A 24,720-nucleotide genomic window follows, 5' to 3' on the forward strand; every position below is an offset into this window, starting at 1 on the left:
TAATTACTTGTAACTTTCTGACAAGTAATCTACTCACTCTCAAGGTACCTAAACATAATCAATTTTTTTCTAAGGTAATGTTAGAACAATTGAAAAACATTACTGACATGTATTAGATGGGCAAAGGGTGCTGTGCTGAGCTGTGAAATGTCTGACACAAGCACAATTCACAGTTCCCACCAAATGCTGTAGTAAATGCATGTAGGTCGTTTCTGACCCATGTGTGTAAACTTGATGCAGAATTACAAAAGCTGTGCTTGTTCATAACTTAAGAAAGGAAAAATAAAAATGATGATTTGTGCTAAACAAAAACAAGATATTTACTGCATATTTGGAAAAGTAAATGACAAAATGAATTTATTTCAAAAGTATATCATAGAAACACTCAGCCATACATGAAATAACCTGGAAAATGAATGCAGGTCGTTTTTGACCCATGCTGTGCATTAGAAGGGTAGTGATACAAAAAGGGGTTTTATTCAAAAAGTAAGAAAGGAAAAAATAAAATAAGGATGTATGATGATCAAAAACAAGTTAATTGAGGAATACCTTGAATACTGAATGATGGAATTAAATTATTGCAAAGATATAGAAGATAAAAACTCAGCCGGGTCACTTTTGACCCACGTTTTGCATCAAAGGGTTAATGCATTTAAGATCAAACAGTAAACAGTAAATAATAAAACTACAGTAAATACTCTGCAAGCGCACAAGCTGTGTATGATGAGATTGAGTGGAATAATTGTTTTATTTTATCCACATTCACTGGATTTGGAGAAACAGAGTATTTTTATTTTTTGCAAATTCGATAAATAAAAACTTTATACAAAACATCCGACAAAATCATTTCTGCTTAGAATGTAAACAAACCGGTGAAGTGACAGTTGCAATTTGTGAAAAATGCAATAATAATAATAATTAAAGCCGCAAGCGGCCTCGACGGGCCCTCGCGCCAGCGGCCAGGGGGGGCGGGGGCATGCGTCCCCGCGAAATACCGTAAAGAGTTTGCTTGCCAAGTTTGACAAATCAGAAGCTGCAATATCATTTGTGCCATAACCAGCACCCCCAGGGGCGAAAGTGCACAAAATTTGGCGAATATGTCAGGTGAGCTATGAAGAGTTTGCGTATGAAGTTTGATGACAATTGAGTAAATAGAAGATGAGATATAGATTTTTGAAGAATAAATTTTTTGGTTTTTCCCATGTCAGTAGGTGGCGCTATGCTGTACATGAGCGATTATGAGTTGGAGAAATAAGTGTCTACAACAGCAACGCACTATCACAAGGTAGTGGTGTGAAGGAAAAGCATTATGGAATTATTTACCAAAAACCCGTTTTGGAGCAATTGCGTCGGCCAAAAACAGCGCCCCCCATGGACGAAAATTCCCAAAATGTGGTATACATGACATGGGAGGTAGAAAGAGGGTGGCCGTGAAGTTTGACCAAATTTGAGGAAAGATTGGATTTTTTGCCCAAAAATAGCGCCCCCAGTGGCGAAATATCACAGAAATTGGGTCACATGTCAGAAGCCCAATGAGTGATTTGCGTGTGAAGTATGAGCAGTTTTGAGCAATTAGAAGATTTGTTATGAATTTTTAAGCATGTAAAATTTTGCATTGAAAATTGATTGACGTATAACTTCTGAACGGTTTACGCTACGTGAAACTTATTTAGTAACTTTTGTCAGCCATGTCTGTAGATGATGTGTATCAATTTTGGTGACATTCCTATGAACGGTCTAGGAGGAGTTGCGCCGTCTTCGTGGCCATGCATTTCACACAAAAGTGAAATTACCTCACTTCCTGTTGGGCGTGGCTAATGCATTGGCATTACATTTTTGTCCGGCTTAGTGAGATACATATGCGTACCAAATGGCATGCCACTACTACAAACTACATGGCAACCAGGCACCTTAAAGCGGGAGGCCAAAATCACAACGAGTAAGGGGGCGCTATAGAGGCCCTGAGGCCCGCCTGGATCTGGGCTTTTGGTTCTCAGTAGCGGTGGCAGTCTAAGAAAAAGGAGCCAAATTTCGTGCGTTGTCGACCATGGCAAGCGCCCCAATAAGGGTCTTGAAAAGAGTTTGCTTGCCAAGTTTGACAAATCAGAAGCTGCAATATCATTTCCGCCATAACCAGCACCCCCAGGGGCGAAAGTGCACAAAATTTGGCGTACATGTCAGGTGAGCTATGAAGAGTTTGCGTATGAAGTTTGATGACAATTGAGTAAATAGAAGATGAGATATAGATTTTTGAAGAATAAATTTTTTGGTTTTTCCCATGTCAGAAGGTGGCGCTATGCTGTACATGAGCGATTATGAGTTGGAAAAATAAGTGTCTACAACAGGAACGCACTATCACAAGGTAGTGGTGTGAAGGAAAAGCATGATGGAATTATTTACCAAAAACCCGTTTTGGAGCAATTGCGTCGGCCAAAAACAGCGCCCCCCATGGACGAAAATTCCCAAAATGCGGTATACATGACATGGGAGGTAGTAAGAGGGTGGCCGTGAAGTTTGACCAAATTTGAGGAAAGATTGGATTTTTTGCCCAAAAATAGCGCCCCCAGTGGCGAAATATCACAGAAATTGGGTAACATGTCAGAAGCCCAATGAGTGATTTGCGTGTGAAGTATGAGCAGTTTTGAGCAATTAGAAGATTTGTTATGAATTTTTTAGCATGTAAAATTTTGAAGTGAAAATTGATTGACGTATAACTTCTGAACGGTTTATCCTACGTGAAACGTATTTAGTAACTTTTGTCAGCCATGTCTGCAGATGATGTGTATCAATTTTGGTGACATTCCCATGAACGGTCTAGGAGGAGTTGCGCCGTCTTCGTGGCCATGCATTTTGCACAAAAGTGAAATTACCACACTTCCTGTTGGGCGTGGCTAATGCATTGGCATTACATTTTTGTCCGGCTTAGTGAGATACATATGCATACCAAATGGCATGCCACTACTACAAACTATATGGCAACCAGGCACCTTAATGTGGGAGGCCAAAATCACAACGACTTAGGGGGCGCTATAGAGGCCCTGAGCCCCGGCCAAGTTTGGGCTTTTGGTTCTGAGTAGCGGTGGCAATTCTCGGAACTGGTGCCAAATTTCGTGCGTTTTCGCCCATGGCAAGCGCCCCGAAAATGGCCCAACAGCGGAGAAAAATAAAGAAGAAGAAGAAGAAGAAGACGGAAGAATAATAATAGTGAACTCTTACAAGAACAATAGGGCCTTCGCCCTGTAGGGCTCGGGCCCTAATTCTTGAAAAATAAAAACAGATACATTCTTAGCATCAAATAATTTTATTCCAAATTTTGTTGCTTTTTTTTAATTTTGGGGTTTTGTTTTCGAGTAGAGTTTTTATTTCGTTCTCGGTTGGTTCAGCAACACACGCCGCCATTTTGATTTTCTCTACTCACAGTATATGAGCTGATATCCTAATAGTAGAGTGACCAATCATTCTGTCCACACACACACAGACACCCCATTAATGGGAATCCGGTGGAGATCGTTGAGGAGTACAAGTACTTGGGCACAATCTTTGATAAAAAATTCAGATTTGCCTCCAACACAGAGGAGATCCTCAGATTCTCCTATATGTCCTGGATATATAGTGAATTGACAATAAAAATGTTTGAATCTTGAAAGTGCCAACAGTAACAGTACCTCCTGAGGAAGCTCAAGTCCTTTGGGGTCAGCAAAGACATTCTGACTACTTTCTACTACTCCTTCATTGAGAGTATAATGTCATTTTCCATAACCTGCTGGTTCCACTCCCTTAGCCTTCAGAACATAAACCGCCTGCAGATCACAGTCAAGGTGTGCTCTAAAATTATCGGACTCCCCCTCAGGTCACTCTCAACTCTCTGTGAGCAGCAGACAGTAAACTCAGTGGACAGGATTCTTCAGGACCCTTCACATGTCCTGTTCCCTGGATTTGAGTGGCTCCCCTCAGGACGCCGGCTCCATTGTCCGAGCTGCCGAACACAGAGAAGAGAAGCGCGACCTTTGTCCCCAGAGCGGTTCAGCTCCTCAACTCTCTGCCATCCTTGTCCCTCTGCTCACCCCTCCAGCCCCTTCCCCCTTCTTCAGATGCACTCTAACCTGTCTGGTGCACTAACCACCCCTTCTGTACACATACCACTTTAAACATACTAGTGCATCTCAAATTAAAGCCGCAAGCGGCCTCGACGGGCCCTCGCGCCAGCGGCCAAGGGGGGCGGGGGCATGCGTCTCCGCGAAAGACCTTCCACAGCTTCTTCGGCAAGAGACATTACTCCCACAATGGCGACAAAGCACAGAATTGGACACAGAGTACACGGTGCGCTGAGATGTTGTCATGGACAGAACATTGTATGCCATGGCTTCCCAACCAAATTAATGTATTTACCTCATCAGTCACCAAGCTATAGCTACATAGGATTGTCTTCTGTTAGACATCTATTAGTCTGGGGGGCGTCGTGGCTCAGGTGGTTAAGGCGCCATACCATGAATGCGGGCGACCCGGGTTCGATTCCGGCCCGAGGTCATTTCCCGATCCCTTCCCGTCTCTCTCCCGCTCATTTCCTGTCTCTACACTGTCCTATCCAATAAAGGTGCAAAAAGCCCAAAAAAATATCTTTAAAAAAAAAAAAAAAAGACATCTATTAGTCTGTATGTAACGCTACAACACTTGCTCCCGACTGCCTACCCGTTTCCCACAAGTCATGTGTGTTTAAGGCAACCAAAACAACATACTCCTGGTGCCTCATGATTGTAAAGACCTGTCCTGCAACTGCTACAGCGCAATGAGCGCCCCCAGTGGTGAAAGTTCACCAAATTTGGTATACATGTCAAGGGACCTATGAAGAGTTGTTTTGTCAAGTTTGATCAAGTTTGACCAATCAGAAGCCGAGATATAAATTGTTGCCTGAAAACAGCGCCCCCAGTGGCAAAAGTTCAGAAAATTTGGCACATATGTCAGGTGACCTGTTAAGAGTGTGCGTATCAAGTTTGATCAAGATTGAGAAAATAGAAGATGAGATATTGATTTTTGAAGAATAAATTTTTTGGTTTTTCCCATGTCAGTAGGTGGCGCTATGCTGTACATGAGCGATTATGAGTTGGAAAAATAAGTGTCTACAACAGCAACGTACTATCACAAGGTAGTGGTGTGAAGGAGAAGCATTATGGAATTATTTAGCAAAAACCCGTTTTGGAGCAATTGCGTTGGCCAAAAACAGCGCCCCCCATGGACGAAAATACCCAAAATGTGGTGTACATGACATGGGAGGTAGTAAGAGGGTGGCCGTGAAGTTTGACCAAATTTGAGGAAAGATTGGATTTTTTGCCCAAAAATAGCGCCCCCAGTGGCGAAATATCACAGAAATTGGGTAGCATGTCAGAAGCCCAATGAGTGATTTGCGTGTGAAGAATGAGCAGTTTTGAGCAATTAGAAGATTTGTTATGAATTTTTAAGCATGTAAAATTTTGCATTGAAAATTGATTGACGTATAACTTCTGAACGGCTTATCCTACGTGAAATGTATTTAGGAACTTTTGTCAGCCATGTCTGTAGGTGATGTCTATCAATTTTGGTGACATTCCTATGAACGGCCTAGGAGGAGTTGCGCCGTCTTCGTGGCCATGCATTTCGCACAAAAGTGAAATTACCTCACTTCCTGTTGGGCGTGGCTAATGCATTGGCAATACATTTTTGTCCGGCTTAGTGAGATACATATGCGTACCAAATGGCATGCCACTACTACAAACTACATGGCAACCAGGCACCTTTATGCGGGAAGCCAAAATCACAACGACTTAGGGGGCGCTAAAGAGGCCCTGAGGCCCGCCTGGATCTGGGCTTCTGGTTCTCAGTAGCGGTGGCAGTCTAAGAAAAAGGAGCCAAATTTCGTGCGTTGTTGACCATGGCAAGCGCCCCAAAAAGGGTCTTGTAAAGAGTTTGCTTGCCAAGTTTGACAAATCAGAAGCTGCAATATCATTTTTGCCATAACCAGCACCCCCAGGGGCGAAAGTGCACAAAATTTGGCGTATATGTCAGGTGAGCTATGAAGAGTTTGCGTATGAAGTTTGATGACAATTGAGTAAATAGAAGATGAGATATAGATTTTTGAAGAATAAATTTTTTGGTTTTTCCCATGTCAGTAGGTGGCGCTATGCTGTACATGAGTGATTATGAGTTGGAAAAATAAGTGTCTACAACAGCAACGTACTATCACAAGGTAGTGGTGTGAAGGGAAAGCATTATGGAATAATTTACCAAAAACCCGTTTTGGAGCAATTGCGTCGGCCAAAAACAGCGCCCCCCATGGACGAAAATACCCAAAATGTGGTATACATGACATGGGAGGTAGAAAGAGGGTGGCCGTGAAGTTTGACCAAATTTGAGGAAAGATTGGATTTTTTGCCCAAAAATAGCGCCCCCAGTGGCGAAATATCACAGAAATTGGGTAACATGTCGGAAGCCCAATGAGTGATGTGCGTGTGAAGTATGAGCAGTTTTGAGCAACTAGAAGATTTGTTATGAATTTTTAAGCATGTAAAATTTTGCATCGAAAATTGATTGACGTATAACTTCTGAACGGTTTATCCTACGTGAAACGTATTTAGTAACTTTTGTCACCCATGTCTGTAGATGATGTCTATCAATTTTGGTGACATTCCTATGAACGGTCTAGGAGGAGTTGCGCCGTCTTCGTGGCCATGCATTTCGCACAAAAGTGAAATTACCTCACTTCCTGTTGGGCGTGGCTAATGCATTGGCATTACATTTTTGTCCGGCTTAGTGAGATACATATGCGTACCAAATGGCATGCCACTACTACAAACTACATGGCAACCAGGCACCTTAATGCGGGAGACCAAAATCACAACGACTTAGGGGGCGCTATAGAGGCCCTGAGCCCCGGCCAAGTTTGGGCTTTTGGTTCTGAGTAGCGGTGGCAATTCTCGGAACTGGTGCCAAATTTCGTGCGTTTTCGCCCATGGCAAGTGCCCCGAAAATGGCCCAACAGCGGAGAAAAATAAAGAAGAAGACGGAAGAATAATAATAGTGAACTCTTACAAGAACAATAGGGCCTTCGCCCTATAGGGCTCGGGCCCTAAAAATTAGAATATTGTGAAAAAGTTCAATATTTTCCATCAGTTATTTAAGAAAGTGAAAATGTTATATATTATCGACTCATTACACATAAACTAAAATGTTTCAAGCATTTTTCTATTTTAATTTTAATCAGTATGGCATACAGTACAAAAACATAAAAAAAATCTCAAAATATTAGAATATTTCATTTCGAGTTTGAGTAAAATAGTATGAACACAGTGTATCTCTTGGTCTAGTTCAGTACACACAACCACAATCATGGGGAAGACTGCTGACTTGACTGTTGTCCAGAAGATGATCACTGATGCCCTCCACAAGGAGGGTAAGCCACAAAAGGTCATTGCTGAAAAGGGTGGCTGGAAAAGGTGCGCAAGCAACAGGGATGGCCGCAGTCTTGAGAGGATTGTCAAGAAAAGTTGATTCAAGAACTTGGGAGAGCTTCACAAGGAGTGGACTGAGGCTGGTGTCAGTGTATCAAGACCCATCACAAACAGACATCTTCAAGAAAGGGGATACAACTTTCACATTCCTAATATCAAGCTACTCCTGAGCCAGAGACAATGTCAGAAGTGTCTTATCTGGGCTAAGGAGAGAAAGAAATGGACTGTTGCTCAGTGGTCCAAAGTCCTCTTTTCAGATAAAAGTACATTTTGCATTTAATTTGGAAATCATGGTTCTAGAGTCTGGAGGAAGAGTGGAGAGGCACAGAATCCAAGGTGTTTGAAGCCCAGTGTGAAGTTTCCACAGTCTGTGATGATTTGGGGTGCCATGTCATCTGCTGGTGTTGGTCCACTGTATTTTATCAAGTCCAAAGTCGACACAGCCATCTACCAGGAGGTTTTAGAGCACTTCATGCTTCCATCTGCTGACAAGCTTTTTGGAGATGCTGATTTCCTTTTCCAGCAGGACTTAGCACCAACCCACAGTGCCAAAACTACTACCAAATGGTTTGCTGACCATGATATTACTGTGTTTGATTGGCCAGCCAACTTGCCTGACCTGAACCCCATAGAGAATCTATGGGGTATTGTCAAGAAGAAGATGAGAAACACCCGACCCAAAAATACAGATACGCTGAAGGCCACTATCAAAGCAACCTGGGCTTCAATATCACCTCAGCAGTGCCACAGACTGATCACCTCCATGCCACACCGCATTGATACAGTAATTCATTGTAAAGGAGCCCCAACCAAGTATTGAGTGTATAAATGAATATACTTTTCAGAAGTTGGACATTTCTGTATTGTAAATCCTTTTTTTAAATTGATCTTAGGGAATATTCTAATAATTTGAGATACTGGATTTCTGATTTTCATGAGCTATAAGCCATAATCATCAAAATTAAAACAAAAAAGGCTTTAAATATTTCACTTTACATGTAATGAATATAGAATATATGAAAGTTTACCTTCTTGAATTAAATTATGAAAAAAAGGAACTTTTTCATGGTATTCTAATTTTTTGAGATGCACTAGTAGTCTCTGTTGCTATTGATCCTTCTCCCTCATAAGCAAATTGCACCACACAATATTTTTGGATATACTGTTTTGTTTTGGGTTTTTTAAATTATCATATTTATACCTATTGTACCACTGTACAGTTATTTATCCACATACTGCCACCTTGTACACTGTCATAATTTTTATGTTTAATGTTTTTGATTTTTTTTTTAATTGTGTGTTTAACTGTACTTCTCTGCGTGCCTTTAAATTGCCCCTAGGGGACAAATAGTGTTTTGAATTTAATTGAATATATATGTACACACACACACCCCATGTTGCCATAATTATCCCCCATTTTATATAGGTAGGTTCATTCTGTAGGTGTACATGATAACTAATGATAACAGATGTAGCCCTTCTGTTGCTATAAACATCTTACGTGGTCCCATTCTATTGTTAGAGGGAGCTGGCAAACAGTCTCTCTCATAAAATGCTCACTGAGTGTAGATCCAAAATAAATGTACCTAACAAACTGGTTACTGAATGTGTGAATGTGTGTATTTGTGTGTATATATACCTCCACGCTTGCCAGTGTGGTATGGTCTCATAAGAACCTGAAGAGCAGCTGGATTGGTCATGCTGTTTAGGAGCTGAGCCAAATTAGGCTCGGGCAACAACCCCTTTTTATTGCTCAGCATCTACAAGAGAAACACATACACACACATATATATCAGCTTTAGTATTCTTTTAGACCAGCCAATTAAAACGATCATATAATCAAAGTACCATTACATTCCTTAAGGACAGAAATAGCACACTGTAACATCATATCGCCATCATATATGAGCAATCGATATACTCTGTTCCATTTCTGTTAATAAGTGGGATATGTCTTGTTAAATGTCGCTGTGAGTTATTCTGGATCCGTACCTGCAGAACCCATAGGTTCATATCATGGAGGATCTTTTGTGTGCCATCAGTCAAGACAACCAAGATTATAATGACATCCTATACATATAAGAAGCAAGAAGGTTCTGGGTTCGAGCCCAGTGGCCAGCAGGGGCCTTTCTGTGTGAAGTTCTGTGCATGTTCTCCCCGTGTCTGCGTGGGTTTCCTCCGGGTGCTCAGCCTTGGGCTGAGGTGCCCTTGAGCAAGGCATCTACAGTACCTCCCAACTGTTCCCCAGCCCCAGGCGCTGTTAGCATGGCTGCCCACTGCTCTGGGTATGTGTGTGCGCTCATTGCTCACGTGTGTGCATGTGCGTGCTCACTACTTCAGATGGGTTAAATACAGAGAGGAATTTCACAAGCATGTGACGAATAAAGTTGTTGTTCTTCTTCTTCAACACATAACACAATACAAGAAGTCAGTGTACAGGACTGCACAAAGTATGTGGCAGGGTAAGACAAGGAAAAAACAGTGCCTCTGTGTAATATGAATACACAATGTGAATGTACTGCAATAAATCAGGAGTGTGCAATATGAGGAAAATGAAATAACAATAATTACAGACACCTTCATGATCTGGAAGATTGATGGTGGGACAGTTTAATCAAGTAGATAATATAGCAGCATAATAGTCAAAATATTAAATAAATTATTTAAAAAAACCCTACAATCTGTAATGGCATGGGTATAATCTTGAAGATCATACTGTGGTACAGGGCTCTACATTAACTTTTTTTTCAGGAGCACACGTGCTCCTAAGTTAAAAATTTTAGGAGCACAGGGAAAAAAATGGGGGCACAAGCACAAGTAGGTTTTCATTTTAAAGGTTTATTGCAGCGCAAACCTTAGACACACCAACACATAAAATGCAAAATTCAATTGAGAATGAATGAATGAACGAATGAATAAATGAACAAACAAATGAATAATGAACAACTGAATGAATGAACAAACAGTAGCTAAACAGAGAGCAGAGCTCAGCAGAGCTAACAACATCATCAAGGACAGCTCCCACCCTGGCTCTGAGTTCTTTGACTTGCTGCCCTCAGGCAGGCGTTACAGGTGCATCAAAGCAACGACCAACAGACTCAAAAACAGTTTTTTCCCACAGGCCATAACCACCTTGAACAATTACCCTTTTTCACATTACGTCACTTGCAGGGGAACTCATATCCGTTTTCAGCCTTTTGAATGGAAGAAGAGGTATACGGCGGCAACATGTTAACAAAACTGTGTCATTCACAGATAAGATTGATGATAATATTGCGCATTGTTGTTTATCATTACGTATTGTTAGCGACCATTCCAGTCACCTATCTGCCTTGTTTTGGAAAGGAAGTTTACTGACTTTCTATGGTTGCTACTTGTTAGCCAGCAGATTAGCATGCCGCCTCTTCTTCCATTCAAAAGGCTGAAAACGGATGTGAGGTTCTTCTGCAAGTGACGTAATGTGAAAAAGGCTAATTACATGCACTGACTGATGCCACTTCTGGCAGGTGCAACAATGCACCAACAAGGACCTAAAAGGACAATATTCTCACACTTACCTGATACAGTGCAACACTTATTACAGTGCAACCTCACAGAGCAACTTTTTAGTTTTTATAGCTTTTGTATATTTTATATTTATATTTCTACACTTTTACATCCATACCCAATACAATGCAATACCAAATACAGTGCAATATCCTGAGTTTTGATGCTGAACTGAGTTTCTATAACTAATGTGCAATTAACATCTGCAACTCAACACGCCCAGTTGTATATATATATATATATTCTTTGTTTTTCTGCTGTGTTGTGACATGCACCATTTGTATATACTGTATATTATTTGTTTTTCTGCTGTGTTGTATGTTCCCATCTAAATGTTTGCACTGGGGTGTGTGCTTTCCATCTCATTATATAATTTTCCCGCACCTTCTCCCGTCGTTCTAGCTTTCTTCACTACACTTTCTTCCTCGTCCGTTCTTTTATTCTTGTTTCCACCATCATTGCTTTTAAAAAACGCTGTTATTCTCTGCACAGCGAATATATTTCTCAGCTCGGGGCGGCACGGTGGTGTAGTGGTTAGCGCTGTCACCTCACAGCAAGAAGGTCCGGGTTCGAGCCTGTGTGGAGTTTGCATGTTCTCCCCGTGTCCGCGTGGGTTTCCTCCGGGTGCTCCGGTTTCCCCCACAGTCCAAAGACATGCAGGTTAGGTTAACTGGTGGCTCTAAATTGACCGTAGGTGTGAATGTGAGTGTGAATGGTTGTCTGTGTCTATGTGTCAGCCCTGTGATGACCTGGCGACTTGTCCAGGGTGTACCCCGCCTTTCGCCCGTAGTCAGCTGGGATAGGCTCCAGCTTGCCTGCGACCCTGTAGAACAGGATAAAGCGGCTAGAGATAATGAGATGAGATGAGATTTCTCAGCTCGGTCCGAACCAGCTCTCAGTTATCTCTCAGTTGAATGATCTGATGAATCCCTAAAAAGCACTTTTCCCACCTAATGCCACACCCACAACATACAACCGTGGGAAAGAGGGGCAATCACAGAAAGATGTGGCAGAACGGCAAAAATTTTTTTTTAACTTTTTCACTCTCCCCCGGCTGCCATGGGATCCACCGTAGGTGCAAGACAGGGGCAATGCACGCAACTACAGACAGGGAGCAAGGCGCAGGCAGAACACACACACACACACACCACTGAACACACACACTTACAACAATACAGGCCGTTACTCGTTACACTATATTAGGTAGGCTATCCAGCGCTGGATTTACATACTTTGCAGTTTAACGTTTGATACATTTTAGAATGTTAAACTCGTCGCGTCTGTGCTCAGCGCTTTCCTAAATTGTCGGCCGCAAGAAGCCCTCGCACGAATGCGCGTTTTTTTTTCGTCGTTCGCGTGCTGAAAAATTCGCTCGCAAATGCGAGTGAAACGTGCGTACTGTAGAGCCCTGCTGTGGTATAAATGACAGTTATGAATCGGGGTTCAGTGTGGGTTCAGGAGGGGGTTATGTCTGGTCTGGTATTGATCAGTCCATGGCAGTTGTGTTGGGACTTGGGGAAAACAGTGCTGAGGAGCTTGTCAGCCTGAGAGGTGAATCTGTTCTCTAGATGCTCTGGTATCTTGTACCAGATGGCAGGTTGATAAAGAGTCTGTTGAAGAGTGGGAAAGGTCACAACGCTGCTGGCTTTGAAGATGTAGTGTTTCTGTCCTGTTTAAACTAGACCCTGGTGGACTTTCTGGCTTGTTTTTAACTCTCCATTAAAGCGTCTTACAGTCTAAAGCTGGCTTTTATGATTATTTTTTTCATGCCATACGAGTTGATCCCCAAAATAAAAGTGGATGAAATTCTATTACTGAATTTATGATAATGCTTTTCATGTCAGATTATATAATAATGAAGATCCTTGAATGACAGACCTCTGATGAAAGAAAATTATTACATTCTGCTTACAGCTTGATCTGGGCTTATACAAAAATTGGGGTTGTGCAACCCCGATTCCAAAGAAGTTGGGACAAAGTACAAATTGTAAATAAAAATGGAATGCAATCATTTACAAATCTCAAAACTGATATTGTATTCACAATAGAACATAGACAACATATCAAATGTCGAAAGTGAGACATTTTGAAATTTCATGCCAAATATTGGCTCATTTGAAATTTCATGACAGCAACACATCTCAAAAAAGTTGGGACGGGGCAATAAGAGGCTGGAAAAGTTAAAGATACAAAAAAGGAACAGCTGGAGGACCAAATTGCAACTCATTAGGTCAACTGGCAATAGGTCATTAACATGACTGGGTATAAAAAGAGCATCTTGGAGTGGCAGCGGCTCTCAGAAGTAAAGATGGGAAGAGGATCACCAATCCCCCTAATTCTGCGCCCACAAATAGTGGAGCAATATCAGAAAGGAGTTCGACAGTGTAAAATTGCAAAGAGTTTGAACATATCATCATCTACAGTGCATAATATCATCAAAAGATTCAGAGAATCTGGAAGAATCTCTGTGCGTAAGGGTCAAGGCCGGAAAACCATACTGGGTGCCCGTGATCTTCGGGCCCTTAGACGGCACTGCATCACATACAGGCGTGCTTCTGTATTGGAAATCACAAAATGGGCTCAGGAATATTTCCAGAGAACATTATCTGTGAACACAATTCACCGTGCCATCCGCCGTTGCCAGCTAAAACTCGATAGTTCAAAGAAGAAGCCGTATCTAAACACGATCCAGAAGCGCAGACGTCTTCTCTGGGCCAAGGCTCATTTAAAATGGACTGTGGCAAAGTGGAAAACTGTTCTGTGGTCAGACGAATCAAAATTTGAAGTTCTTTATGGAAATCAGAGACGCCGTGTCATTCGGACTAAAGAGGAGAAGGACGACCCAAGTTGTTATCAGCGCTCAGTTCAGAAGCCTGCATCTCTGATGGTACGGGGTTGCATTAGTGCGTGTGGCATGGGCAGCTTACACATCTGGAAAGACACCATCAATGCTGAAAGGTATATCCAGGTTCTAGAGCAACATATGCTCCCATCCAGATGACGTCTCTTTCAGGGAAGACCTTGCATTTTCCAACATGACAATGCCAAACCACATACTACATCAATTACAGCATCATGGCTGCGTAGAAGAAGGGTCCGGGTACTGAACTGGCCAGCCTGCAGTCCAGATCTTTCACCCATAGAAAACATTTGGCGCATCATAAAACGGAAGATACGACAAAAAAGACTTCAGACAGTTGAGCAACTAGAATCCTATATTAGACAAGAATGGGTTAACATTCCTATCCCTAAACTTGAGCAACTTGTCTCCTCAGTCCCCAGACATTTACAGACTGTTGTAAAGAGAAAAGGGGATGTCTCACAGTGACCTTGTCCCAACTTTTTTGAGATGTGGTGTTGTCATGAAATTTAAAATCACCTACTTTTTCTCTTTAAATGATACATTTTCTCAGTTTAAACATTTGATATGTCATCTATGTTCTATTCTGAATAAAATATGGAATTTTGAAACTTCCACATCATTGCATTCCGTTTTTATTTACAATTTGTACTTTGTCCCAACTTTTTTGGAATCGAGGTTGTATTAACAGACATTAAACCTTGGAATAAAATGATGGAAAACATGCTTTAAAAGGCCAAAATGATAAGTTTGGAGTCATTTGTGGCTCAGCAAAAGACTTCAAAGTGGGCCTGAGGTAATCAAGATATTTATTCTTTCTGTCCATTATGACAACATATGTAGTCACTTTGCAACTTGCTGAACAAGAGGGCAGGCATGTAATTTAAAGGTAGACTGCCTTCAGATTTTTCAAGTGTAGGTCATAAAAAGAATTTTCCCGACACCCAATTATTTTTGTTTAGTGGACTGAAAGCTACTGAATTCGAATCACAGACTTCCAGTTATATAATAAAAAAAAAAAAATAGAACAATTAATGAATTTAGGGCCACGTGGCCCTAAATTCGCTGCTATTTTTTCCTGCTTCACCATGACCCAATTCAAGATACTACATCATGCATGACATGGTGGGCTTTCCCCGTTCACGCAAGGCATTGTGGGATACAAATTTGAAACAGGAGAGAAAAAAGGAGGACGTGAGTGTGCGAATGAAATGTGAAAGACCAACTACAGTAAAGGAAAGTGAGAAGAAAAGACATTATGTTGCGAAGGAAAGGAAACGCAGGACCAAACTAATAAATACCGGTGGTCAGCGAGCACCTCAGTGTGATCAGCTGTACGTTTAGCGACAGAATGATGCAATTGCCAGTGCACAGTCAAGGTAAACCTGTAGATGGCAGTAATGCAACACTGTGGATGCCAGTTGCCATAAAACCCAAAAGAAGAAGGTAAACCTGCGCATGCGCACACGGACTTCCTCTGTCTGCTTGAATGCACAACGTGAGCAATTTCATGCACATTATTTGCTCAGGAATCCCTTCAAATTAAATCACTTCCCAGCCACAGAATGGCCTGTTTTTTTTTTTTTTAAGATATTACAGAAATAAACATTAGTTACATGTCATTCTCCTATTGGTGGCATTTAGATGAGCATTGTAACAGTGATCACACTGAGATACACTACATGGCCAAAAGTATGTAGACTCCTGACCGTCACACCCAGATGTGGGTCTTCCTTAAACTGATGCCATGACATTTCAAAAACACAATTGTCTAGAAAGTCTTTGTATATTCCAGTGTTAAGATGTCCTTTTACTGGAACTAAAGCCTGGTGCACACGGGTGATTTTGACGCAAGCGAAAAATTGCTTCACGTGCGGATATTTGCAACGGCGATTTTTTGTTGCTTGTGACAGATCGTAGGTATCAAACATGCTTGATATTTTGCGACAAAAAATTGCCAGTCGCTGACTTGTTGCAGAGATATCGCTGCGTGTGCGTGTCTCTGTGTTAACAAAACAATCACCTCCAAAGGCTAAGCCAATCCCCGCCTGTGAAGTAGTCATGTGATTTCCACGTGACTTGCATCCCCCTCCCCAAATTGCCCACAGGTCGCAGATAACACGCACACGCAGCTACCTGAGAGAGGAAACTGGCATCCAAAAATCCCAATACACTTGTGACGAGAAGTCACCCATGTGCGCCGGGCTTAAGGGGCCCAAACTTGTTCAAGTATGACACTGACCCTGTGCACATGGTTTGCCAAGGTTGGTGTTTAAGACCTCGAGTGACCTGCACAGAGCCCTGACCTCAACTCCACTCTTCACCTTTTGGATAAATTGGAACACTGACAGCAAGCTAGGCCTTCTTACCGTCTTCCCAGACATCAGTGCCTGACCCCACTAATGATCTTTTGGCTGAATAGTCAGAAATTCCCATAGCAGCATACTAAAATATTAGTGGAAAGCCTTCCCAAAACAGTACAGCAGCAAACTCAATGATAGTACCAAACTCACAACCAAAGAATTCTTTTATGTGCAGTTTTTGTTCGCAACTGCAAAATTAGTACCAATAATCATACAGTGTTAAACCTGGCTTAAGACAGTACAACTCCTATATCGGGCAGTACTGGGGATAGTCAAGATGGTTGCTGTAGTCTCCTTGCATTATATAGTGAGGACTGGAGAGGGGAATTTTACTCTTCTTGACCTTGGTATTGCTAGAGAGGTGGTGGTGAATGTCCAGACGAGGTCCTACATCATGTGCAACTTTGACCTCCTCGTTTCATCCATCTTAAGAGACATATTGCTGTCTCTAAACCACTGTGCAAGTGGCTCCATCTCCTTTCTGTAAGCTGACTCATAGTTGTTGCTGATGAGTCTCACAGCTGCTACACCATTAACGAACTTGATGATGGGCTTAAAGCACAGCAGCGGAATGAGCACACAGCTCTGGGAGATGCCAGCATTTAGTGTGGTAGCGCTTGAGATGGTGTTGCCTATCCTGAATGACTGAAATTTTCCAGTCAAGTAAACTAGAATCCAGCTGCCGAGATGTGTTCAGACTTATTTTCCATATTAGTTTCTGTGTAACAATTGTGCTGAATGCAGACCAGCTTTTAGTAAAATGAATGAAAGGCAGTAATAAGCAAACTGCAGTGGGTTGGGTGATGTGAAGAATTTGGTCTTTTGTGCTTTATAATTTGTTGGTGGGAGTGCAATCACTTGGCAGCGGACACAGTTGACATTGGCGCTGGGATTGTAGAGGTGGCCATGGAGCATGCAGGTATGATCTCTTGGTCATTGGTTGCTATTTCCTGACATCAGTTGTTGACAGCTGAATAGTGTCTGGATGCCTGTACTACCCAGTGATCCCCATGGGACCCATGGAACCTGACATGATAACCTGTGGCACAGGACTAATTTGGAAGGTTGCGTCTGGACTGTATGATCAAGCAGCCAGTGCAGAAACTAAGAGAATGAAATTCTGTCAGGATAGAAAGGGCACAAGACTTAAAAAATAAGTCATTCTGCCTCTAGACTATCCTGGTCATTGGGAGGAGAGGTGGTCTTACTGCCATCACAGGTATGTGGTGTCAGGATTCCTCCAGAAAATCAGAAGTACCCAGCCAAAAAATAGTAGTGGGGGCTCTGGAATTTGCGGCAGCAAAGCCAAAGACGCACTAATGCTTGGGGGGGGTCTGGGGGGTCTAGGGACACCCCCCAGAAAACTTTGAAATTTACATGCCTTCTGGTGCATTCTCAGCTAATAAATTACTAGCCATTTCCCTGTAAAAATACTTGCAAAATATGTCTGAAATTTCCCTCCAGATGTGTTTGTGCTTGACTTTCTCAGTTCCCCTGTGTAGTACGCTGCCTGGCTCTGTAACATAACTACATGGGAAGCTTATTTGTTGCATGTGTAATGTACGTAACTGATGTACTTCTGTTGTGGTATTATGTATTGTATAGTTTTAATTTCAGCATAAATATTTGCACACAATTAGTTATTAGCACTTGATAAGTATGAAGCCTTAGCTAAGGGACCAGACATCTCCATGGGAACTTCGGCACTCTGGGTAGCTTCTGGATATGAAAATAACCATTTTTAGATATGAAAATATTAATTATGATTTATATATACAAACCTGCAGAAAACATAGACTATATATTTATTTGACCCACCGAAGGTTTTAGTTTCTTCTTCGTCTGCATTTTGTGAAAACTGAATGAAATTGTGTGCAACAACCACCAACTGCATCTTTACCATCATCTGCTAAGTCGTGGTCACGTGGTCTGGCTCAGCCAATCAGAGCGCAAGAATCGATCAACAAATATGCCGTCACTTCCAGTCATGCTAGACCTGAATCAAAGAAAATTCATGGTGAAATAATTGGAGTTGCAGCAAATTATGGGCAGCAGAAACGATATAAAATCACTTGAACATTGAAAGGCAAGGATTTTTTTTTCTGGGATCGAGTAGCTGGTGCAGACCGTCTGTGTAGGCGGAGAAAACTGCTGGTTGCCGGCGCTTGTGGACACCTCTGGGTGTTATTCTTTAGTCAGAGATAGCATGAATGTCTTGCAATCAAAGTCCTTCCCATGCCATGTGGCGCACAGGGTGGCGCCGATCTCCGTTTCCGTAGCCCTCGGCCTCTCGCCTATTCTTTTTTAACTTTTTTCTACAAATAATTTTCCAGTATCCTCTTCATTTGTATTATACTGTCGTTTTCCTTTTTGTACTTTTCACTTTCGCTTTCCTTTTTCCGTTTTTTTTCTCTCTCTCTCTTTTCGGAAGAACACCGAGACCGGAAGCTTTCTTTTTCTTTTTCTCTCCTCCTGTGTAAAGACCACAAGCGGAGGCCATCTACATCGGATCTGCTTTAATATCAACAGATCTTCGATTAAGGTACGTGAATCTTTTCATCATGGCACACCTTCAGCCTGTTCAGTGTGCTGAGTGCAGGATGTTTAGTCATTCTTCTTCCGTCGCTAGCGATAGCTTTATTAGCTTTATTTGTGATGAGTGCAGATTAGTTAGCTCTCTGAGGGAGAAGATTACAGTGCTAGAAGCGCGTGTCCAGGCTTTAGAGAAGGTTAGTGAGTGTAAGAACAGTGTAGTTTCTGTAGGGGAAAGTCTGGATGCCCTAGGTGGAGTTAGTAATCCCCCAACTCTGGCATTAGAGCCCTTACAGTGGGGCGAATGGGTGACGACTCGGCGGCATAAGCGTAGAGCCAAAGCTACCGCTGAGGCTCGTCCATGGGAGCACCACTCTTCTCTGCGTCACGTGTCAAACAGGTTTGCTCTCCTTAGTGACACACCCACTGAGAAACCTGAAAGAGCTCTAGTTATAGGGGACTCTATCATACTGCACGTGAAATTAGCTCAGCCTTTAGGGGCACCAGCAGCTTTAGTCAGGTGTATACCGGGAGCCAGGGTGCCGGACATAGCAGGTAATCTTAGGGTCCTAGGCAAGCACAGGTTCTCAAAGATAGTTATCCATGCAGGAGCTAATGATATACGCCTTCGTCAGTCTGAGGTTACTAAGAGTAACTTTGTAGAGGTGTTTAAATTAGCGAAGGCGATGTCCGATGCTGTAGTATGCTCTGGCCCCATCCCAATGCGGCGTGGCGATGTAGCTTACAGCAAGTTATGGTCGCTGAACTGCTGGCTGTCCAGGTGGTGCTCTGAAAACAGTGTGGGCTTTATAGATAATTGGGCTAATTTTGAGGGCACTGCTGGCCTGTTAGGGCGGGACGGTATCCATCCCACTCGGGAAGGTGCTGCTCTCATTTCCTGCAGCATAGGTCATAGTCTTAGAACAGGCCTAGTTAATTCCTGACAATCCAGAGCCAAGGCCAGGGAGCAGACAAACAGGCTAAACCAACTGTCTGCTAGCTGCACAGAGTCGTCACTCAGGGTCCACTACATTGAGACTGTCTCTGTTCCCCGGGCTAAACAAAAAGGTAGAAATTTTCAGAGAGTTTGCTCCAGTAACCTAATCAATATAAAATTAGATCATACTGACTGTACAGCTGCTGCTAGCACCTTTGATCTAAAGGTGGGGCTATTAAATATTAGATCTCTTACATCTAAAGCGCTAATGGTTAATGAACTCATTACTGATCAGGAGTTTAATGTACTTTGTTTAACTGAAACATGGATTAAGCCAAATGAATATACAACCCCAAGTCCAAAAAAGTTGGGACAAAGTACAAATTGTAAATAAAAATGGAATGCAATAATTTACAAATATCAAAAACTGATATTGTATTCACAATAGAACATAGACAACATATCAAATGTCGAAAGTGAGACATTTTGAAATTTCATGCCAAATATTGGCTCATTTGAAATGTCATGACAGCAACACATCTCAAAAAAGTTGGGACAGGGGCAATAAGAGGCTGGAAAAGTTAAAGGTACAAAAAAGGAACAGCTGGAGGACCAAATTGCAACTCATTAGGTCAATTGGCAATAGGTCATTAACATGACTGGGTATAAAAAGAGCATCTTGGAGTGGCAGCGGCTCTCAGAAGTAAAGATGGGAAGAGGATCACCAATCCCCCTAATTCTGCGCCAACAAATAGTGGAGCAATAGACCCCTTCGCATGTTTGTAAACAAACCGACTGTTGCCAGGATGCGCGCGCAGCCTGGACCCAGAAACAATGGCGCTGCCCATAGACCGGCATTATGAGTTGTCAGATTATGCCAAACAATTGTCGTTACAAGATCGAGAATGCTACATAAATAAGTTAACTCTAACAAGTGGACATCGCCTACCGGATCTGTATTTAATTAAAGAGTGGACGGACGATGTTAGTAAGTTCCCTGGTATACAATGGCCAGATATATACTCGTACCTTATTGACAAGACTTCAGTGTACACCCACGAAAAACTTCGTGCTTACAAGTCTTTAGACGCATATGATTGTTATGTGCGGGCATGTACAACTTGATTAACAATGGGACATTCATATTCATTTTGTTTTAATCAAATTATGCCAGTGATGTGATGGCAATGTGGCTTTAGCTACAACAGCAAATACCAACACTAAACAGCAATTTGCAGGAGGTAATGGCATGAAAGGAATGATAGTGTAAAGAGTGCAGCTAAGAGAAATCAGAGCTGCGTAAAAAGCGAGAGGCAGAGAGCAGAAATGAAACTGAACGGGGCAGGAGCTAGGTTAGAGCAGTCAACGTAAGTTGGCATTTAGAGTGAGGGCACACAATTTTACCTTTCCATCCTTGCTTTAAAATTGTGATTTTCGGCATACACAAATAATGATGGCACAAAATCTGGACTGCTTGAGTCAAGCGAGACCTCTCCTACAAACAAAATTGCATGCAAAGCTAAGTTAACATGCTAACAATATTCATTACATTGTGTAACTATGACCCAGCTAATCAGACAAACGTTACCAAAGTATTTTGCTACATCAATAAACGAAGACTAGAAAGAATAAAAAAGAAAGATTTAATAAATAGCCTGATCTTACCTGTGATGAAGTGGGCGCTGCAAACCCGCGCATTTTTGATAGTGCTTTCATCCCAGTCTACACGTTTGATGGCTTGTAGCCATAGACATCGGCGATTTTTTTTGGAATGGGTGAGATCCTGCTGGAATTCTGAACATTTTAACCCCATCACTGCTACGATTCTGACACCCGAAAACACAACAACTAGGCATTTCTGAGTCTTTTTTGGGTCCAGGCTGCGCGCGCAATTTCCGCTTACGTATGAATGACGTTTACTGCGAAGGGGTCTATATCAGAAAGGAGTTCGACAGTGTAAAATTGGAAAGAGTTTGAACATATCATCATCTACAGTGCATAATATCATCAAAAGATTAAGAGAATCTGGAAGAATCTCTGTGCGTAAGGGTCAAGGCCGGAAAACCATACTGGGTGCCCGTGATCTTCGGGCCCTTAGATGGCACTGCATCACATACAGGCATGCTTCTGTATTGGAAATCACAAAATGGGCTCAGGAATATTTCCAGAGAACATTATCTGTGAACACAATTCACCGTGCCATCCGCCGTTGCCAGCTAAAACTCGATAGTTCAAAGAAGAAGCCGTATCTAAACATGATCCAGAAGCGCAGACGTCGTCTCTGGGCCAAGGCTCATTTAAAATGGATTGTGGCAAAGTGGAGGAAAACTGTTCTGTGGTCAGACGAATCAAAATTTGAAGTTCTTTATGGAAATCAGGGACGCCGTGTCATTTGGACTAAAGAGGAGAAGGACAACCCAAGTTGTTATCAGCGCTCAATTCAGAAGCCTGCATCTCTGATGGTATGGGGTTGCATTAGTGCATGTGGCATGGGCAGCTTACACATCTGGAAAGACACCATCAATGCTGAAAGGTATATCCAGGTTCTAGAGCAACATATGCTCCCATCCAGACGATGTCTCTTTCAGGGAAGACCTTGCATTTTCCAACATGACAATGCCAAACCACATACTGCATCAATTACAGCATCATGGCTGCGTAGAAGAAGGGTCCGGGTACTGAACTGGCCAGCCTGCAGTCCAGATCTTTCACCCATAGAAAACATTTGGCGCATCATAAAACGGAAGATACGACAAAAAAAGACCTAAGACAGTTGAGCAACTAGAATCCTACATTAGACAAGAATGGGTTAACATTCCTATCCCTAAACTTGAGCAACTTGTCTCCTCAGTCCCAAGACGTTTACAGACTGTTGTAAAGAGAAAAGGGGATGTCTCACAGTGGGAAACATGGCCTTGTCCCAACTTTTTTGAGATGTGTTGTTGTCATGAAATTTAAAATCACCTACTTTTTCTCTTTAAATGATACATTTTCTCAGTTTAAACATTTGATATGTCATCTATGTTCTATTCTGAATAAAATATGGAATTTTGAAACTTCCACATCATTGCTTTCCGTTTTTATTTACAATTTGTACTTTGTCCCAACTTTTTTGGAATTGGGGTTGTATAGCATTAAATGAAGCGAGTCCTCCTGGATACAGTTATATACACCAGCCTCGTCAAACTGGCAGAGGAGGAGGCATTGCGGTTATCTCATCTCATCTCATTATCTCTAGCCGCTTTATCCTTCTACAGGGTCGCAGGCAAGCTGGAGTCTATCCCAGCTGACTACGGGTGAAAGGCGGTGTACACCCTGGACAAGTCGCCAGGTCATCACAGGGCTGACACATAGACACAGACAACCATTCACACTCACATTCACACCTACGGTCAATTTAGAGTCACCAGTTAACCTAACCTGCATGTCTTTGGACTGTGGGGGAAACCGGAGCACCCGGAGGAAACCCACGCGGACACGGGGAGAACATGCAAACTCCACACAGAAAGGCCCTCGCTGGCCCCGGGGCTCGAACCCAGGACCTTCTTGCTGTGAGGCGACAGCACTAACCACTACACCACCGTGCCGCCCCATTGCGGTTATTTATAATGATTATCTAGGTGTAACACAAAAACCTGGTTATAAATTTAATACATTTGAAGTTCTTCATATTCATATAATGTATGTAGCCTCGAAAAATAAGTCGACCCAGTTAATTCCATTGCTTATTATTTACAGGCCCCCGGGGCCATATTCTGAGTTTCTTTCTGAATTTGCAGATTTTATCTCAGATCTGGTTATTTCCTTAGACAAAGCTTTAGTTGTCGGAGATTTTAATATTCACCTCGATAACCCAGAAGACCCTTTAAAAACAGTATTTGTGTCCATTTTAGATTCAGTAGGGATTAATCAGAATGTCATAGGACCGACCCATAATGGTGGTCACACCCTTGATCTAATACTAACATTCAGGTTAAACGTAGACAATATAGTCATACTTCCACAGTCTGAAGTTATCTCAGATCATTATCTCATCTCATTCAAACTGTCTTTGTAATAATATATGCACCTCATCACGCTACTGTATTAAATGTACATTCACGTCAACTACTGCACAGAGCTTTATAAATGATCTCCCAGAGTTATCAACTTTGATTGGATCACTGTCAGCCCCTGCAGAACTTGATCAGGCAACTGAATGCTTAGAGTCAACATTCCGCCATACCTTAGATAATGTAGCTCCTCTAAAAAGGAAAATGGTCAGAGACAAAAAAATTAGCACCCTGGTATAATGATGACACTCGCACATTAAAACAGACCGCTCAAAAATTGGAACGTAAATGGCATCAAACAAAATTGGTAGTGTTCAAATTAGCGTGGAAGGAGAGCTTCCTGAAGTATAGAAAAGCTCTTAGTGCTGCGAGATCAACATATCTCTCCTCCCTAATAGAAGATAACGAAAATAATCCTAGATTCCTATTTACTACTGTAGCAAAATTAACCAGGAATAAGTCCACTATAGACACATGCACAGCTGCAGTATATAATAGTAACGATTTCATGAATTTTTTTAATGACAAAATTGAGAATATCCGACAAAAAATTTAAACTACTAATTTAAGGTCAGACAATGAAAGTGACCTTGTAGTTAACTATATAACTCTATCAGATCATCAATTAGAATGTTTTACTCCCCTAAAAGAAACTGAATTACTTTCATTAATCTCGGCATCAAAAGCCTCAACTTATGTACGAGATCCCTTACCTACACATCTATTCAAACAGATAATACGTGAAGTAATTGAACCGCTTCTAAAAATAATAAATTCTTCTCTTAGGATTGGCTATATACCCAAATCCTTTAAACTAGCAGTTATCAAACCCCTGATTAAAAAACCTGACCTTGATCCCTGTCAGCTGTCCAATTATCGGCCAATATCAAACCTCCCCTTTATCTCCAAGATCCTTGAAAAAGCTGTGGCACAGCAGTTATGCTCATAT

At 42.0% G+C, this 24,720-nt stretch overlaps 1 protein-coding gene across 3 annotated transcripts in view; it reads right to left on the reverse strand.

The window, feature by feature from the left end:
* The window catches only part of raver2 (ribonucleoprotein, PTB-binding 2), a 271,860-nt gene that overhangs the window by 65,814 nt on the left and 181,326 nt on the right, over window positions 1–24,720 (reverse strand). For all 3 annotated transcript variants that reach the window (XM_060919929.1, XM_060919928.1, XM_060919927.1), the window contains one exon: window positions 9,121–9,241. In XM_060919929.1, the coding sequence (XP_060775912.1) occupies window positions 9,121–9,241 (121 nt within the window). The remainder of the gene's footprint in view (window positions 1–9,120; window positions 9,242–24,720) is intronic.

Source organism: Neoarius graeffei, chromosome 4, assembly GCF_027579695.1.
Source record: "Neoarius graeffei isolate fNeoGra1 chromosome 4, fNeoGra1.pri, whole genome shotgun sequence".
NCBI classification, from domain to species: domain Eukaryota; kingdom Metazoa; phylum Chordata; class Actinopteri; order Siluriformes; family Ariidae; genus Neoarius; species Neoarius graeffei.